This window comes from Adiantum capillus-veneris, chromosome 26, assembly GCF_014529385.1.
Source record: "Adiantum capillus-veneris isolate H3 chromosome 26, ASM1452938v2, whole genome shotgun sequence".
Taxonomy (NCBI): Eukaryota; Viridiplantae; Streptophyta; class Polypodiopsida; order Polypodiales; family Pteridaceae; genus Adiantum; species Adiantum capillus-veneris.
In genome coordinates, this window is record NC_140956.1 from 11,805,599 (window position 1) to 11,818,387 (window position 12,789).

Sequence of the window (12,789 nt, forward strand, 5' to 3'; positions counted from 1 at the left end):
CCGTCAAACTCCCACTCTATGTGTGTGTATGAGGCTACTCCAAAAGAGTCTACACTCTCAAATGAGCCGTGGACTCTCGTAGATGGAAGAGACTGCAACAATGGTACTTGTAATGGCTATGAAAGCTCTGTAGCACAAACTACCAAAAGAGGGTTGAAAACTATAGCTCTTGAACCGTAGCTTGAATGAGGTTTCACATGGCACGAATGGCTCTGAAAGGGGGGTAACATTCAAGGACACCTATCAGAAATGCTCTCGGAAGCTGAATTTGCCGATGTCGAAGTCTGAACCCTGTTTGCACTCTTGAAAGTACACGCGCGCAGAAGCGATTTTGGGAATGAAACCGCTCTGATACCATATGAAGGGGAGGAGCCAAGAGCACATCGGAAGAGGAAGAGGAATGTGCACACACACTCACACACACCACCATAGCCACACACATAGGTTGGACGGGGAGAGCCAACACACACTGTGTGGCCCCTTTCTTTCTTCTCTATCTTATGCACTAAAGCACAATACACATATTACTTAGTGTTAGTGGCTCACACAAGTGTATATGTGTGAGCCAATAACACTTAGGGTTAGTAGCAGTTAGTGATGGGCGGTCAGCCACATGGCCATTAAACCTAACATATGGTAAGCCATGTTACGTAGTGAACTTATTACAAGAGATTGTTTTCATTAAATAATGTGGATCATTTTCTCATGTGAACATCATATCTTGTTTGCGCGTGGTGCGTTTTTTATGCACAAATATGGTTCGCTTGCGAATTTTAGCACTCAAGGCATGGAGAAGTCCCATTATCGAGCAAGGGGGGTATACTTCGACATGGTGGTGGAATGGTGCAATCCAATTATTTGAAGGAGATGTTCAACTGGTTTTTTTGCACAACATTTACTCATAAGCTCACAATGGAGCATGCGCGACAATCCAAGATTGCTAGGGAAGTGCGGAAATGGAGTCGTCAAGAGCACAGCAAGAAGTTGTGAATGTCGCAAGGCCCCGGCAAGCATGTTGCATGGCGCCAATGCAGAGTGCAAAAGAGTTAAAGTGGATTCTGCACGAGTGATTACACGTGAACGCAGGGTCCAACTCTTAACAACATATTTTTTTAATAAAGTTTGGTGCATCCATCTAAAAAATAATAGTTTTTTGTAAGTTAGTGTGAACAGGGCCCTTTTAAAATGGGTCCTTATAAATATTGCATGCTCTCATAAACCACTCATTTCTTAAGCACAGGTGATCTCTTACCATACCCAATGTCGCGCACCAAACAAACCACGAAAGAGCATCCGCCTGCCAATGGAAACACCCTCCAAGGATGTGAGAAGCCAAGATGGCTTAAAGGCACAAGAAAACGGTTGCGAACACCTGGCCATTCCAGGCACTCTTCAGGCAGTGGACATGGTAGTCGGACCCAAGAGTCATTGAGGACAGAAGATTCTTCACGTGCTCAACAACAAACACCTTGACATAGAGTGAAGCAACGCGTCCAGTGCTGGTGAGAAGAACAGGGCCAGCAAACACCAGAGTCTGATAGGGAGGAGCCGTCGCACCACCAATCGCAAGCAGGACCATCCAGAGCTCGAGTAGTACATACAAATACTGAATCAGAGACAGAGACACCATGGCAACGAGCTCAGATATCGCGCACATACCAGGTGCCAGTTGGGGGGAAGACATTGCCTCGTGGCCAAGGAGATCTCCCCACAGCACAAGATTGGGAGGCAAGGGAAGAGGATGACTCAAAAGAGGCCGCAGATCCAACACCAAAGCATGTAAACAGGTGCAAATCTAAGTTTTTCAAGAAGCCCAAACACTGTCAACCAGCAAATGTGCAAGTGCCCCCAAGACAACCTTAGCGGCGTCGAAAAATAGCAAGGGCAAAATCCGGCACTACCAGAAGACTACTGAGTTTTAATTTGACGCACCCCCTTTGCTCGCACGGTGAAGGAGGTTTCTCAAAGCTATGGAAATCAATATAGGATGCAAGCAATGGCACTGTAAGCTATTCAAGAAGCTGTAGAGGCCCACATCATTTCGGTGTTGGAAGATGCCAACCTATGCGCCATACATGCAAAGAGAGAGACAATACAGCCAAAGGATATGCATCTTTCACGTCGATTACGGTGGGGCTTTGAGCATAAGCCGAAGTTACACGTCCCTTTTTTGTATTGCACACCCTTCTCTTTGTAATTAGATGACTTTGCAATGACAAAATGATTGAGAGTTGTGTCTATTGTCTCCAAATTCATTTGTATTTTCTAATTATTCATGTGTTTTAAGTTAAGTGATTCTAGTCATGAAGAGTTAATTTTAAATCAAATATTAACTTTTTTTGGTATCCTGGGGGACATACAAGGCCAGATAATGCCAAAAAAGGGGTGGCCACAAGGACGCGCAGATGGCCCATCCAGCAGTTTTGGATGGTTCACCAGTGCGCCCTTATGGCCACCCTCTTTTTTGCATTTTCTAGCCTTGTTTGTGCCCTAGAATACCAAAAAATATTAATATTTAGTGAAACCAAATGTTTATGCAACATGACAGTATAGATTCCACTTCTTCCACTTAAATGATTTTTATAGTGTCCCCAATGTGATTTGACCTTTTGGTTTAAGGAACTATTAAATTAATTTGAAAGGAGTGATGATGTACATGAAAAGTTAAATTTAAGGTTTATCTTACCATTTTAATGGTCTTTGAGTGCAGCAATGGCCAAATAATGCAAAAAAAAAAGAGTGGCCACAAGAGGGCTCAAATGAGCCATCCAAAGCTGCTGGGGCTGGGCCATCTTTGCGCCCTTTTGGCCACCCCTTTTTTACATTATCTAGACTTGTTTTCCTTCTAAGATACCAAAAAATGTTAAGATTTAGTGAAAGTAAATCTTTATGCAACATGACATTATAAATTCCGCTTCTTTTCACTCATATGATTTTTATATTGTCCCCAGAATGATTTTCCTTTTTGGTTTCTTAATGTATTAAGTTAAGTTGAATGGAGTGATCATGTGCATCCCACGGATGCTCAGTTGTTGCTCTAAGCAAAAAAGACACCGCTTATTAAAACACATCACCAATTTTAGTAATTTACAAGATTGAGAGACCACATTGAAAAGAACGTACAAGATAAAGTGGCAATTTAAAGTATGTTTTATTACTTCTAAAAAGTTGATTTTACATCATACATCTGAGGAGCTCATAATTTTCTTTGTCATTTCTTGGCGCCTCTCTTGCGCATAAGGCAACTTCCCAGCCAGGAGGGAGTGCACTATCTCCTGAGGGTCAATTGAGCCAATAGAAGCGTGTATCCCTTTCTGGGCAAGCACTTTGCCATGGAAGCCAGTGCCAAATGTTGTGCATACAAGGGATCTATGCACTAGGAACACAAGATGTGCAGCTTGAGCAATGGTTCACCAACGCAAAACTTTTCTCAGAGCTTTCAACGACCATTTCATAAAATGGCATTGGGGAGTAAATTCATTATGTACAATGTCAACATCGCTAGGGGGGAGTTGTCTCTAGGTAATGTGCAAGGGAAGACTGAGGTCCAAAGGCCGTCCGCCTGCCACCCATCCTTGCTGCAAACTCATCAACCTCCAGGATGTCCTGTCATAAACCAATCAAGGTTAAGAAAAAAGACAATGAAGGGCAAAAAAAAAAACATGGAAATTAGGATAGAGTTTACCTCCTTCTCCTTGTCCTCCTCCTCCCTATTGCCCTTTCCAGCCAAGTCGGCGCTCCCTTTTATTGAACCTACAAGCTTTGGATCATCAGAGGGGGGGTTATGGGTTATGCATTGGAGTAGGCATCCTAGCGGCCTCAACCTTGGCTTGTGTGGCCTGGAATTCTTCCTCGTCCACGTGTATCTGCTCCGCTATCAAGACCTCCGCACACACAACTGCAGTAGTGTCAGTAACAAAGTCCCCAAGTGGCAAGAGCTTGCTTTCAAGGGTATCCGCCGGTGTAGTGTCTCAGGGAAATTGGGTGTTTTTGTATAGCACGCTCAAGCATTCATCCATTCGCAGACCAAATGCTTTCTCCAAGTCATCAATTTTTACATACTCCTCTCCATCCAGTACCATTGAGGAGAAGCGGCTGATTTATACCTCTGGGATAGCCTCATTCAGCAATGGTAGTGGCACTAGAGTATCACTAGGGCCAGCCACAACGATGGATTTCTCAACCACCTTCTCGAGCCCCCTCGGGTACTCGAGCCGAAGTGCCTGTCCTTCCACTGCAAGGTTCATGGGGACATCATCCTACTCCTTGACGTCCTTGATAAAGGACACAACCTAAAGGTGTGGTAGATGGAGCTCCTCCAAATCAAGTTCCTCTCCCAGAAAGAAGATAAATATTGCCAGCCGAGAAAGGTACTCCATCCCCAACTTGCGCTTCTTGAGCGCTGACACCCCTGGGGCTTGCTCGTCAAAGAAATGGCCTGCGTTGCTGGCAATTTCTTGGAACTGTCTCAACTGCTTGGAGAATGGGCGATCACATTTGTGTATGTAGCGCAAAAGATTGCAAGGCACCCAAATCCTTACATGTGGGGAGATAGATACGAAATCTTTTATGATGTGCCTCCATGAACGCTAAAATCTCGGCAAATGCATCCGTGTGAAGGGCAATTGTGGCGTCAAGGTCGGGGAGACGAGTAAAGAAGGTATGGAAGTCCAACTTCCCTTTGTAGTTGGTGTCCTCGAGAAAGAGGGTGAAGCGTGACATAGGGGTGCATGTGGGTGCAGATGCAGAGGCTATGGAGGCGTCCATATCTAGCCCGGGGTGCAGACAGAGAGTGGAGGAGCTCAAGGGTTGCGAGAGTGAAAAGTTTGAATGAGTTATGCAGCCCCCCTTTTATAATGGTCCCTTTTTTAAAGAAGGAACTTTTTCCAAAAAAAATTTAAAAAGGCACTTTCACCAAAAATGAACTTTCATCTCAATGTGAAAAATTATATTCAAAGTCATAATTTTCCGAAGCAAATTATATTGATTACATCAGGGATTATTTCCAAAACTACAAGAGTTACAAAGCTATAAGAGCGATAGCATAGTTCCATCCATGTTCCAATTCTTCTCGACCTTCAATCTGTCTTCCATTCTCTTTCCAATATGCAGACATTCATTACAATAAGTAGCCAATGATCATCAAACTATGTAGTGAAAATGTGGTGGAAGGATTCTCACCTTGTAACCTTGCAAACAAAATTGCGCTTGTTGAAGGTCCTTAAAACCCATAATAGCCAAATGTTCTCGCACATTACTGAGAGTCCAATCCGTGTTCACTGGACAGCCTCCAAAGCATCATTGGCCATCCTCACTACAATGTCAAAGCTTACAGTAGCATCATCTATGATCTGCAAGGGAGTCCACACTTCAAGCTTGCACAACCAACGATCATAGTGAAGTCATATGTACAAAGAGGTGCGGGATTTTAAATAGCGCATCCCAATACCTAAAGCTCCAACCTTGCAACGGTACCTATCCCCATTGTGCATGCCCTCCACAAAATCCCAATCCTCTTCTAAAAGCCTTCCTAATTCCTCATAATTCACATCTTTACATACAAGCATTGTGGTAGTCTCCACAAATCCAAACCCTTTAAAATCCAAATCCAAACACCAACTCAAGCCCACAGACCTAGAAGCTTTAGAGTATTTCAAGGAGTTTTGGACATCTATTATCATCTTTTGCTAAAAAGATACTACCGACCACAAATTTGTTTGTGGCCACTCCATAGTCAATAAGGAAGATACTTTGATGGGTTCAAGCTTTCCAAACTTTTGTGTAGAAGTAGGCACAATATAGGAGTGAGAATAGAAGAAAATCCTTCTTTGAACCAGTTTGGTTGGGCAAAGATGTGCAAAAATTGTTGCTCCAATATCCATATGTATAGCGACTATCTAGTGGCTGCTCCTCCACCAATGTGGATGGAAAATATGACTATAAATATATGGAAAATCTTAAGTATGAATCCATAAAAACATTACACTATGATTTCACACCTAGCTTTGTATTCTCAAAACATGTATTTACAATGTGTTGGAAATCAAGCTGGTTGTTGCAATGGCATGCTTGACATTGAGAAACCATGTTGCACAATGGTTAAGGTCCCCTTGTTTTTGCCGTTCTTGAAGTCAAGGAGCTTTCCTTTCCAATGATAATCCAAGTTTGGATGATTTCGCACACGGTGAGGACCAATAGCAGATAGCTGCATGTATACACAAGCACCTTTGGTGAACTCTTGTGCCACCCACTCATCATCTATACCTCTTGTGTTGTGGCATGCAAGTGCTGTAACCTCATCGTTTCACCTTTGCGGAGTAGAGCTGGCCATGGGTGAAGAAAGAAAATTAGGAGGAGAAGTAGGACCTTGATTGTTGCTACAATGTAGGTGGGAGAAAGTGGATGACTTTTCTTGGTGTGACAATGGGAGGTGGTAGTGATAGGGGCGGGGGAGGGAGGAGTCTTGTGGCAATCGAGATAGGAGAAGGAGGATAACCTTTGCTTAGTGTGACAATGGGAGGTGGTAGGGGAGGAGAGAGGAGCTTCCTTGTTGCAGTTCTAAAAAGATAAAATCACTTTTTGACTGAGCACTAGTTTTGAGGATACTTTGGATAGTAGAAAATGATGTGTCAAAAGTTTTTGAAAAAAATTTGAATTTTAGGGTTTTTTGGTGTACGTTTTGACTTTTTGAGGTCAAAAAATGCTTTTTTGACCATAAAATAAGTTTAGGAGGTTTATAAGAAAATACGATTTGAGTTTTGAAAATTTTGAAAAATTTCAAAATTTTGAAATTTTTTCAAAACCGGATTAAAAAGGAGGAAAGTTGGAGGTTCCAAGTGGCCCACCACAACCCCCCCCCCCCCCCCCCCCCCCCCCCGGCCCCACCCCCCCCCCCCCCTCCCCCACCCCCACATTTTCACTAGGTAAGAGGCCATCAAGAAATGTAAGACTTGTTGGCTGGCCTCTAATTAACCTTAATCCCAAAGGACCCCTAAAGGGTTCATATTTTTTCTAATGCAAGAGACTAACTCAAATAAGTGACTATTTAGTTTGTCTCTTGGATATGAGCCTACCGAGGGACTAAATTTGCCATGCACAAAAGCCTTGATCAAATTCGTAAATTTTTCTAATTCACCATATAAAGCTCCCTTTGAAATGCTACAAGTCCCTTTTTAGGTGTTTCAAAGGGCGTACCATCTGAATCGAGGGTCTAAGTTTATAGACTTTGTTTTGCTTCCATTATCCAAAAGAATCAACTACAACTAACTTGACTTCTTTTTAAGCTAGCATCTCTTTAGTGCTAACATGTTGTTTAGTAGGAATTCAAAATGCTTACTCATCTTTAGTGGAGAATTTATGGCGGAGGTACCCTCTTCCGCCCTTACAAACTTGTTTCGAGAAATAGTCTTAGTCGGAGGTCACTCTTACCACTTTCTCAGTGCTTTCACAATGTTTATTTTCTTACACATGCAATGAAAGCATACGATTGGAACATTCTCAGTTCTCTCCAAAACACGACCATCAACTTTGCATTAACTAAGTAAGCTTACCGCTTGTCAAAGCTAATTGTCGCATAAACAAGCAAAAGGGGAATAACACATGTGAATATGTGTGCATCCACTGACAAGCGAGACAACGACTTGCTCACAGACAAGTGATACGTAGGCGTTGTATGCCTCTTGTGAAGAGCTCTCTACATAGGAGCATTGCATATAACTTACTACCCAACCATAGGAGTCCATCTTATATAGACTTTGTCGTTCATACTTGACTAGACACTCCTATGCATTGCATAAAAGTTGCTACTTAACCACAGGAGTCTATCTTATAAAGACTTTTCCGCTCACACTTGATTGGACACTAATCGATTATGCCCAAATCTACAACATGCCGAGCTACAAACCTCTATGGTTGTCTTGCCTACTCCACCCGTGAACTATGCATACACGGCATGCTTTGTGCACCTATCCATGCATGCAATCTATGCTCCACGGTCCCGATCCTATAGTTGATGTGACACATGGGTTGCGATAAGAAGCTCTAGGTCATTTCCCTCATATGCTTGCATCTTGAAAGGCATGTGACATTATCCAAGAAGTGGGCATGACTGAACATACACGTGGTGCAATCAAGGATCTGGGGCTCTTGGAAAACAAAATGTCAATGTTTGCAATGCTTTGGTCAATATGTATGTCAAATATGATGAAAGCACAAAACCATTTTAATGAGCTTTTGTGATCCAGGATGTGATTTCCCACACATGCTTTGGTCATTTCCCTCATATGCTTGCATCTTGAAGGCACGTGGCATTTTTGCAAGAAGTGGGCATGAGTGAACATACACATGGTGCAATCAAGGGTCTGGGGCTGTTGGAAAGCAAATGTCAATGTTTGCAATGCTTTGGTCGACATGTATGTCAAATATGATGAAAACGCAAAATCATTTTAAGGAGCTTTTGTGTCCATGATGTGATGTCATGAAATGCATTGTAGATTGCAAAGTTGGCCAACAAGGTAGGGCCAGGAAGCACTAGGTTGTTTTCAAAAATCCTAGAGTCAAGATTTCTCTCTAGATGGGATTTTAGTCCAAAAGGTCGTCTCTTAGACTAAACTAATTGCAACATATGCCCAACACAGATTGAGCAAAGAAGCTCTAGGTTGTTTCCTGGGGTTCGGGTACAACATAAGGGCTCTCAGCCTTGCTGAGCTACCAACATTCGTAGTAGCCATCTAGACGCTCTATGCTCCATTGCATTGACCTACGCTTACATCTTCAAGGCATGTGGCATTACTTAAGAAAAAGACATGTGCAAACAAAGTCAAGATGATATTGTTAGTTTGAGGGATCTTCAAAGAAAGGACGAATATTAGCAATGCTTTTGTCGACATCTATGCCAAATGTTGCGTACTTTTGAAACTACAAAATGTTTTTGTTGAGCTTGCTATCACGAAGGTAGTCTGTTGAAATGCATCGAGTGCAGTTTATGCCAAATAGGGAAATGGCTAAGCATTTCGCAAATGCAAAACAAGGGTTAAATTACTACATATGCGTTTCTAAAGATTGATCTTTGTAACTGCTAGCATGTATGTAAAATGCGGTGAAGTCTGAAAGGGTTCTTTATTAGCTTTTGTCTGGTATGTGGAATGAATTGCAGATTGCGAGATATGTCGAAGAGGGGCAAGGCAATAGAACACTAGGCTGTTTCCATGATGTGGGTGTTTCTTACGAACGTGAAGCTCCTTTCCAAAGTCCTTGAGTGCCTCGCGTGCTACCCGCTGCTAGATGGGTCTACGAGATATTAAATGAGATAAGAGGGAGAGATGAAGAATATGGGAACGAATTTAACACGCAGTCGCATAGAAGAAGAATGAGCTCCCAACAATTACCAAAAGGTGTCAAAAGAGTGCCGAAGAAAGGATGCCATAAGGCAACCCGACCCAGTTGCGTCTGCATCAGTTACTGCAATATAGAGCTGACTTACTCGGGGCCTTCTTGCACTAAGTGTTCACTTTGAATCCTCGGGAGCAATTCAGTTTATTCCTCTGGACCCAGGACCAATACCAAGGTTAAAAGCTTTGATTCAGATTGGCTGCTTATCAGGTTCTTACACGGAGGCAACCAACATCAACCCCAATGACACTCTCATCAATTGTTAAGTCCTCTAGCTCTTTATCGATTGCAGTCAGATTTTTGTTGCTGCTAAAGAGTGCATATTCTGTCAAAACAAACATAAAAGAGAATCTCATTGCAAATAACCACCTCCTTAACCTGCTTCTGCATGCCTCAGGCTTGACAGTAACGAAGCGACACCTAAAGCTAAAGTGACACAGCTACACAATTGCGAGAAAAGTTCTGCCCAATGGAAAAGATGTAGGCAAAAAAAATGGTTGTATGCTGTTTCAAGGTGGATCATACAAACTCTTCATGATAGACCAAACTACTCTACAGAACTCAAGATGGCAGTAGCCCTGGCCCTTGTAAAGCCATTAACTATTTTTAAGTACTCTGCTCCACAAGCAGCCATGTGGATAGGATTCCACAGAAAAATTCCCCACCGAAATCAGCTTTTGGGATCACTCTTCCTGAAATTAGATTCAGCTTTCCTCAACACGTATTTTCCGATGCAAAAACCGTCTCTCATACAACCCTGTAATTTGATCAGCCACTGTCCACATGATGGCTTGGCCAGGCGGAATCCTCATCAATCTGGGTAAAAGGCCTCTCCATAATGCACGTAAGCCCTCCTCCTTGTAAATCAGCGCAATTGCATGAACCATACCTTTATATTTTGGTTCACCTGAGGAATCTGCGAACCTACTTTGTGCCATTAACCGCGTTTTCACAACATCAAATGGACCCGTGCACACGGGACCTACAAAGCCTGCCGCAAAACCTGATATCATTGATTGCCATGGTTGTAGTGTCTTACCATCTCCTTCGTGCTTGTCCCAAAGCAGTGAATCAAACGTGCTTTTGGCTGTAAACATTGCAGCTTGATTGATACCGTTTCTCATCACTGTGGGGGCTGCACCTGCCCACAAACCAAGAAGTCCCTCTTCGCGCATGATGGTTGCTGCACAATGAACTGGACCTTTGTACCTCAGTAAATCAGCTGATAATCCTCTTTGTTGCTGAAGCCTAATTTTGACCACCTGTATAAAGATAACAAGGGCTATCAAACAAGCAGTGTACTAATGAAGCTTGCTGTTTTGCATTCTTTCTGATGATACCAGAATCCAGCAGCTGTGTAATCACGAAACAGTACACCCTCAATCAGGGGGCAGCGAGCTAGTGAAACCTCTGAGCAGAAATTCAATACATGGACATATATGTCTACATTTATAAATGCATTATGCAATATGTATACATCCAAAATAATAAATGTGTGCACATGCGACACACTGAAAAAAGCTCACATAGGTTCATGCAAGTGTCAAACATGGTGGCCTCCATAGAAAACAGTGTTTGAAAAAAGCGCGCTTTGACAGGTAATATGTAGTATGTCTCATGTCATGCACATGTCAAGTCACAAGGGAGTCCCTACTTGAAACGTGTTTGTGTGCACGCGGTTTTTTTTTTTTTTTTTTTTTGGGGGGGGGGGGGGGGGTATATACATGAAATATGGGAAAATCCCTAGAGATATACAATGAGATCATGGGGGGAAATCCCATACAAACCAGAGGATACATCAAGGGATAAGGTACTCTAAGCAGGGAGTGGTAATGAAGGTCTCTCGCTATAAGAAACCTACACAAATCTTTCAAAAGCTCCATCCCTCTCGAGCGATGATGTGAAACCACAACGTCCACTGCTAGCTACCTGACTGATATACTGTAAAACACCTCCTGTAGCAGCTCATAGAAGCCAAGGGACTGTAAACCCCTGGCTGTCCCTCCAAAATCATCCCCATCCACTCTAACATGTCTGGATGTTGTACGCCAAAAAAGGATGAAGATCTACGGCACACCATACTCTAAGAGAGGCAGAAGGGACCCACTTGTCGTCCACCACAAAAGCCAAAGGGAGGTATTAAGATGCACATCTCTCTAACCAAACCCACTTCCCCAAGACATCACTAGTCGCTCAAACGAATCTGCAATATCAGAGATAGCCTCACTCATCCAAAAGATAACAATCCCAAAAAGCTAAGCACATCATATACATTCTTCAATTCTAGCCAATCCCGAATAGTAGATATTTTTGCTGGGTCCATCTTTGCACCTGCTGCTGTGTCCCAAAAAGTTTATCTCTAGTAGAAAGAATTCACTCTTGTTTTGTCCATCTTTACACCTTCTGTTGTGTCCCAAAAAGTGCATCTCTAAATAGAAAGTATTCACCCTTCTGCCCATTTATACCAACCTGTGCTTTCGTGGTGCCTCAAACATCTCTAACAAATAATTTCGATGTTCCTCTTCATTCTTGTAGAATAGAATAATATCATCAAAGAAGGTGCCCACAAACTCTCTATGCTCTCAAAAGATCCGGTCCATCATCCTATTGAACATTGCAGGAGTATTTTTGAGACCAAAAGGCATCACCAAATACTCATACAATCTAAAGGATGTCTTATATGCAATTTTGTATACATCTCTAGGAGCGAGCCTGATTTGATGATAGCCACCTTTTAGATCGATTCTGCTGAAACATGAACCCTATAATCTGTCAGTATACCTTCAATCCTGTGTATTGGAAACTTGTTCTTGATGGTGCTCTTATTAAGAGCCCTAGTGTTGCTAAATGGACTATTTTAAAAATATTTTCTTATTTTCTCGAGTAATTTCTTTTCATTAAAATTAGGATATTTAAATATGTGCACTTGAACCGTAAGGTTAGGAACTGTAGATCTACTGGAATTATTAAAAGCCATCAAGAACGGAAAAACACTGATGCGTTATATGATGGTTGACTTTAAGCATCACGAAGGGGTTGTACCGTTAGTTCGGTAGGAAAGACCCGGGAACGGATATTCCCGATGCGTCCCGTGTTTGTGTGTGTTTGCACCGCGAAGGAGAAGCAGGCAGGCTTCGGCCTACACTTGGGAAATTCGGATGCAGAATTCGGAAATTGTCTACGGAGCCTCGACTCCGAGTACATACCAAAAAAGGATTGAGAGCTCGTCTCTTGGATTTCCATCCGGAAGGAACAACCATCGAATCTCAGAATTAGAACGGAGGGGTTTTCTCCGGTTCTTGTGCTTGTAAAAAGATTCTCCCTAATAAAGGATTCTCTTTAAGGGGGGGGGAGACCAGCCCATCTTCTGTTCCCAAATACTGTGTCGAACTTCTCCCT

General features: G+C 42.6%; 1 protein-coding gene across 1 annotated transcript in view; it reads right to left on the reverse strand.

Annotated features, from left to right (window-relative positions):
- Positions 1–9,871: 9,871 nt before the first annotated feature.
- MSFC1 (Mitochondrial substrate carrier family protein) overlaps positions 9,872–12,789 on the reverse strand; it is a 67,268-nt gene continuing 64,350 nt past the window's right edge. The window contains exon 3 of the mRNA XM_086501349.1: positions 9,872–10,652. Within this exon, the coding sequence (XP_086357475.1) occupies positions 10,095–10,652 (558 nt within the window). The 3' untranslated portion in view covers positions 9,872–10,094. The remainder of the gene's footprint in view (positions 10,653–12,789) is intronic.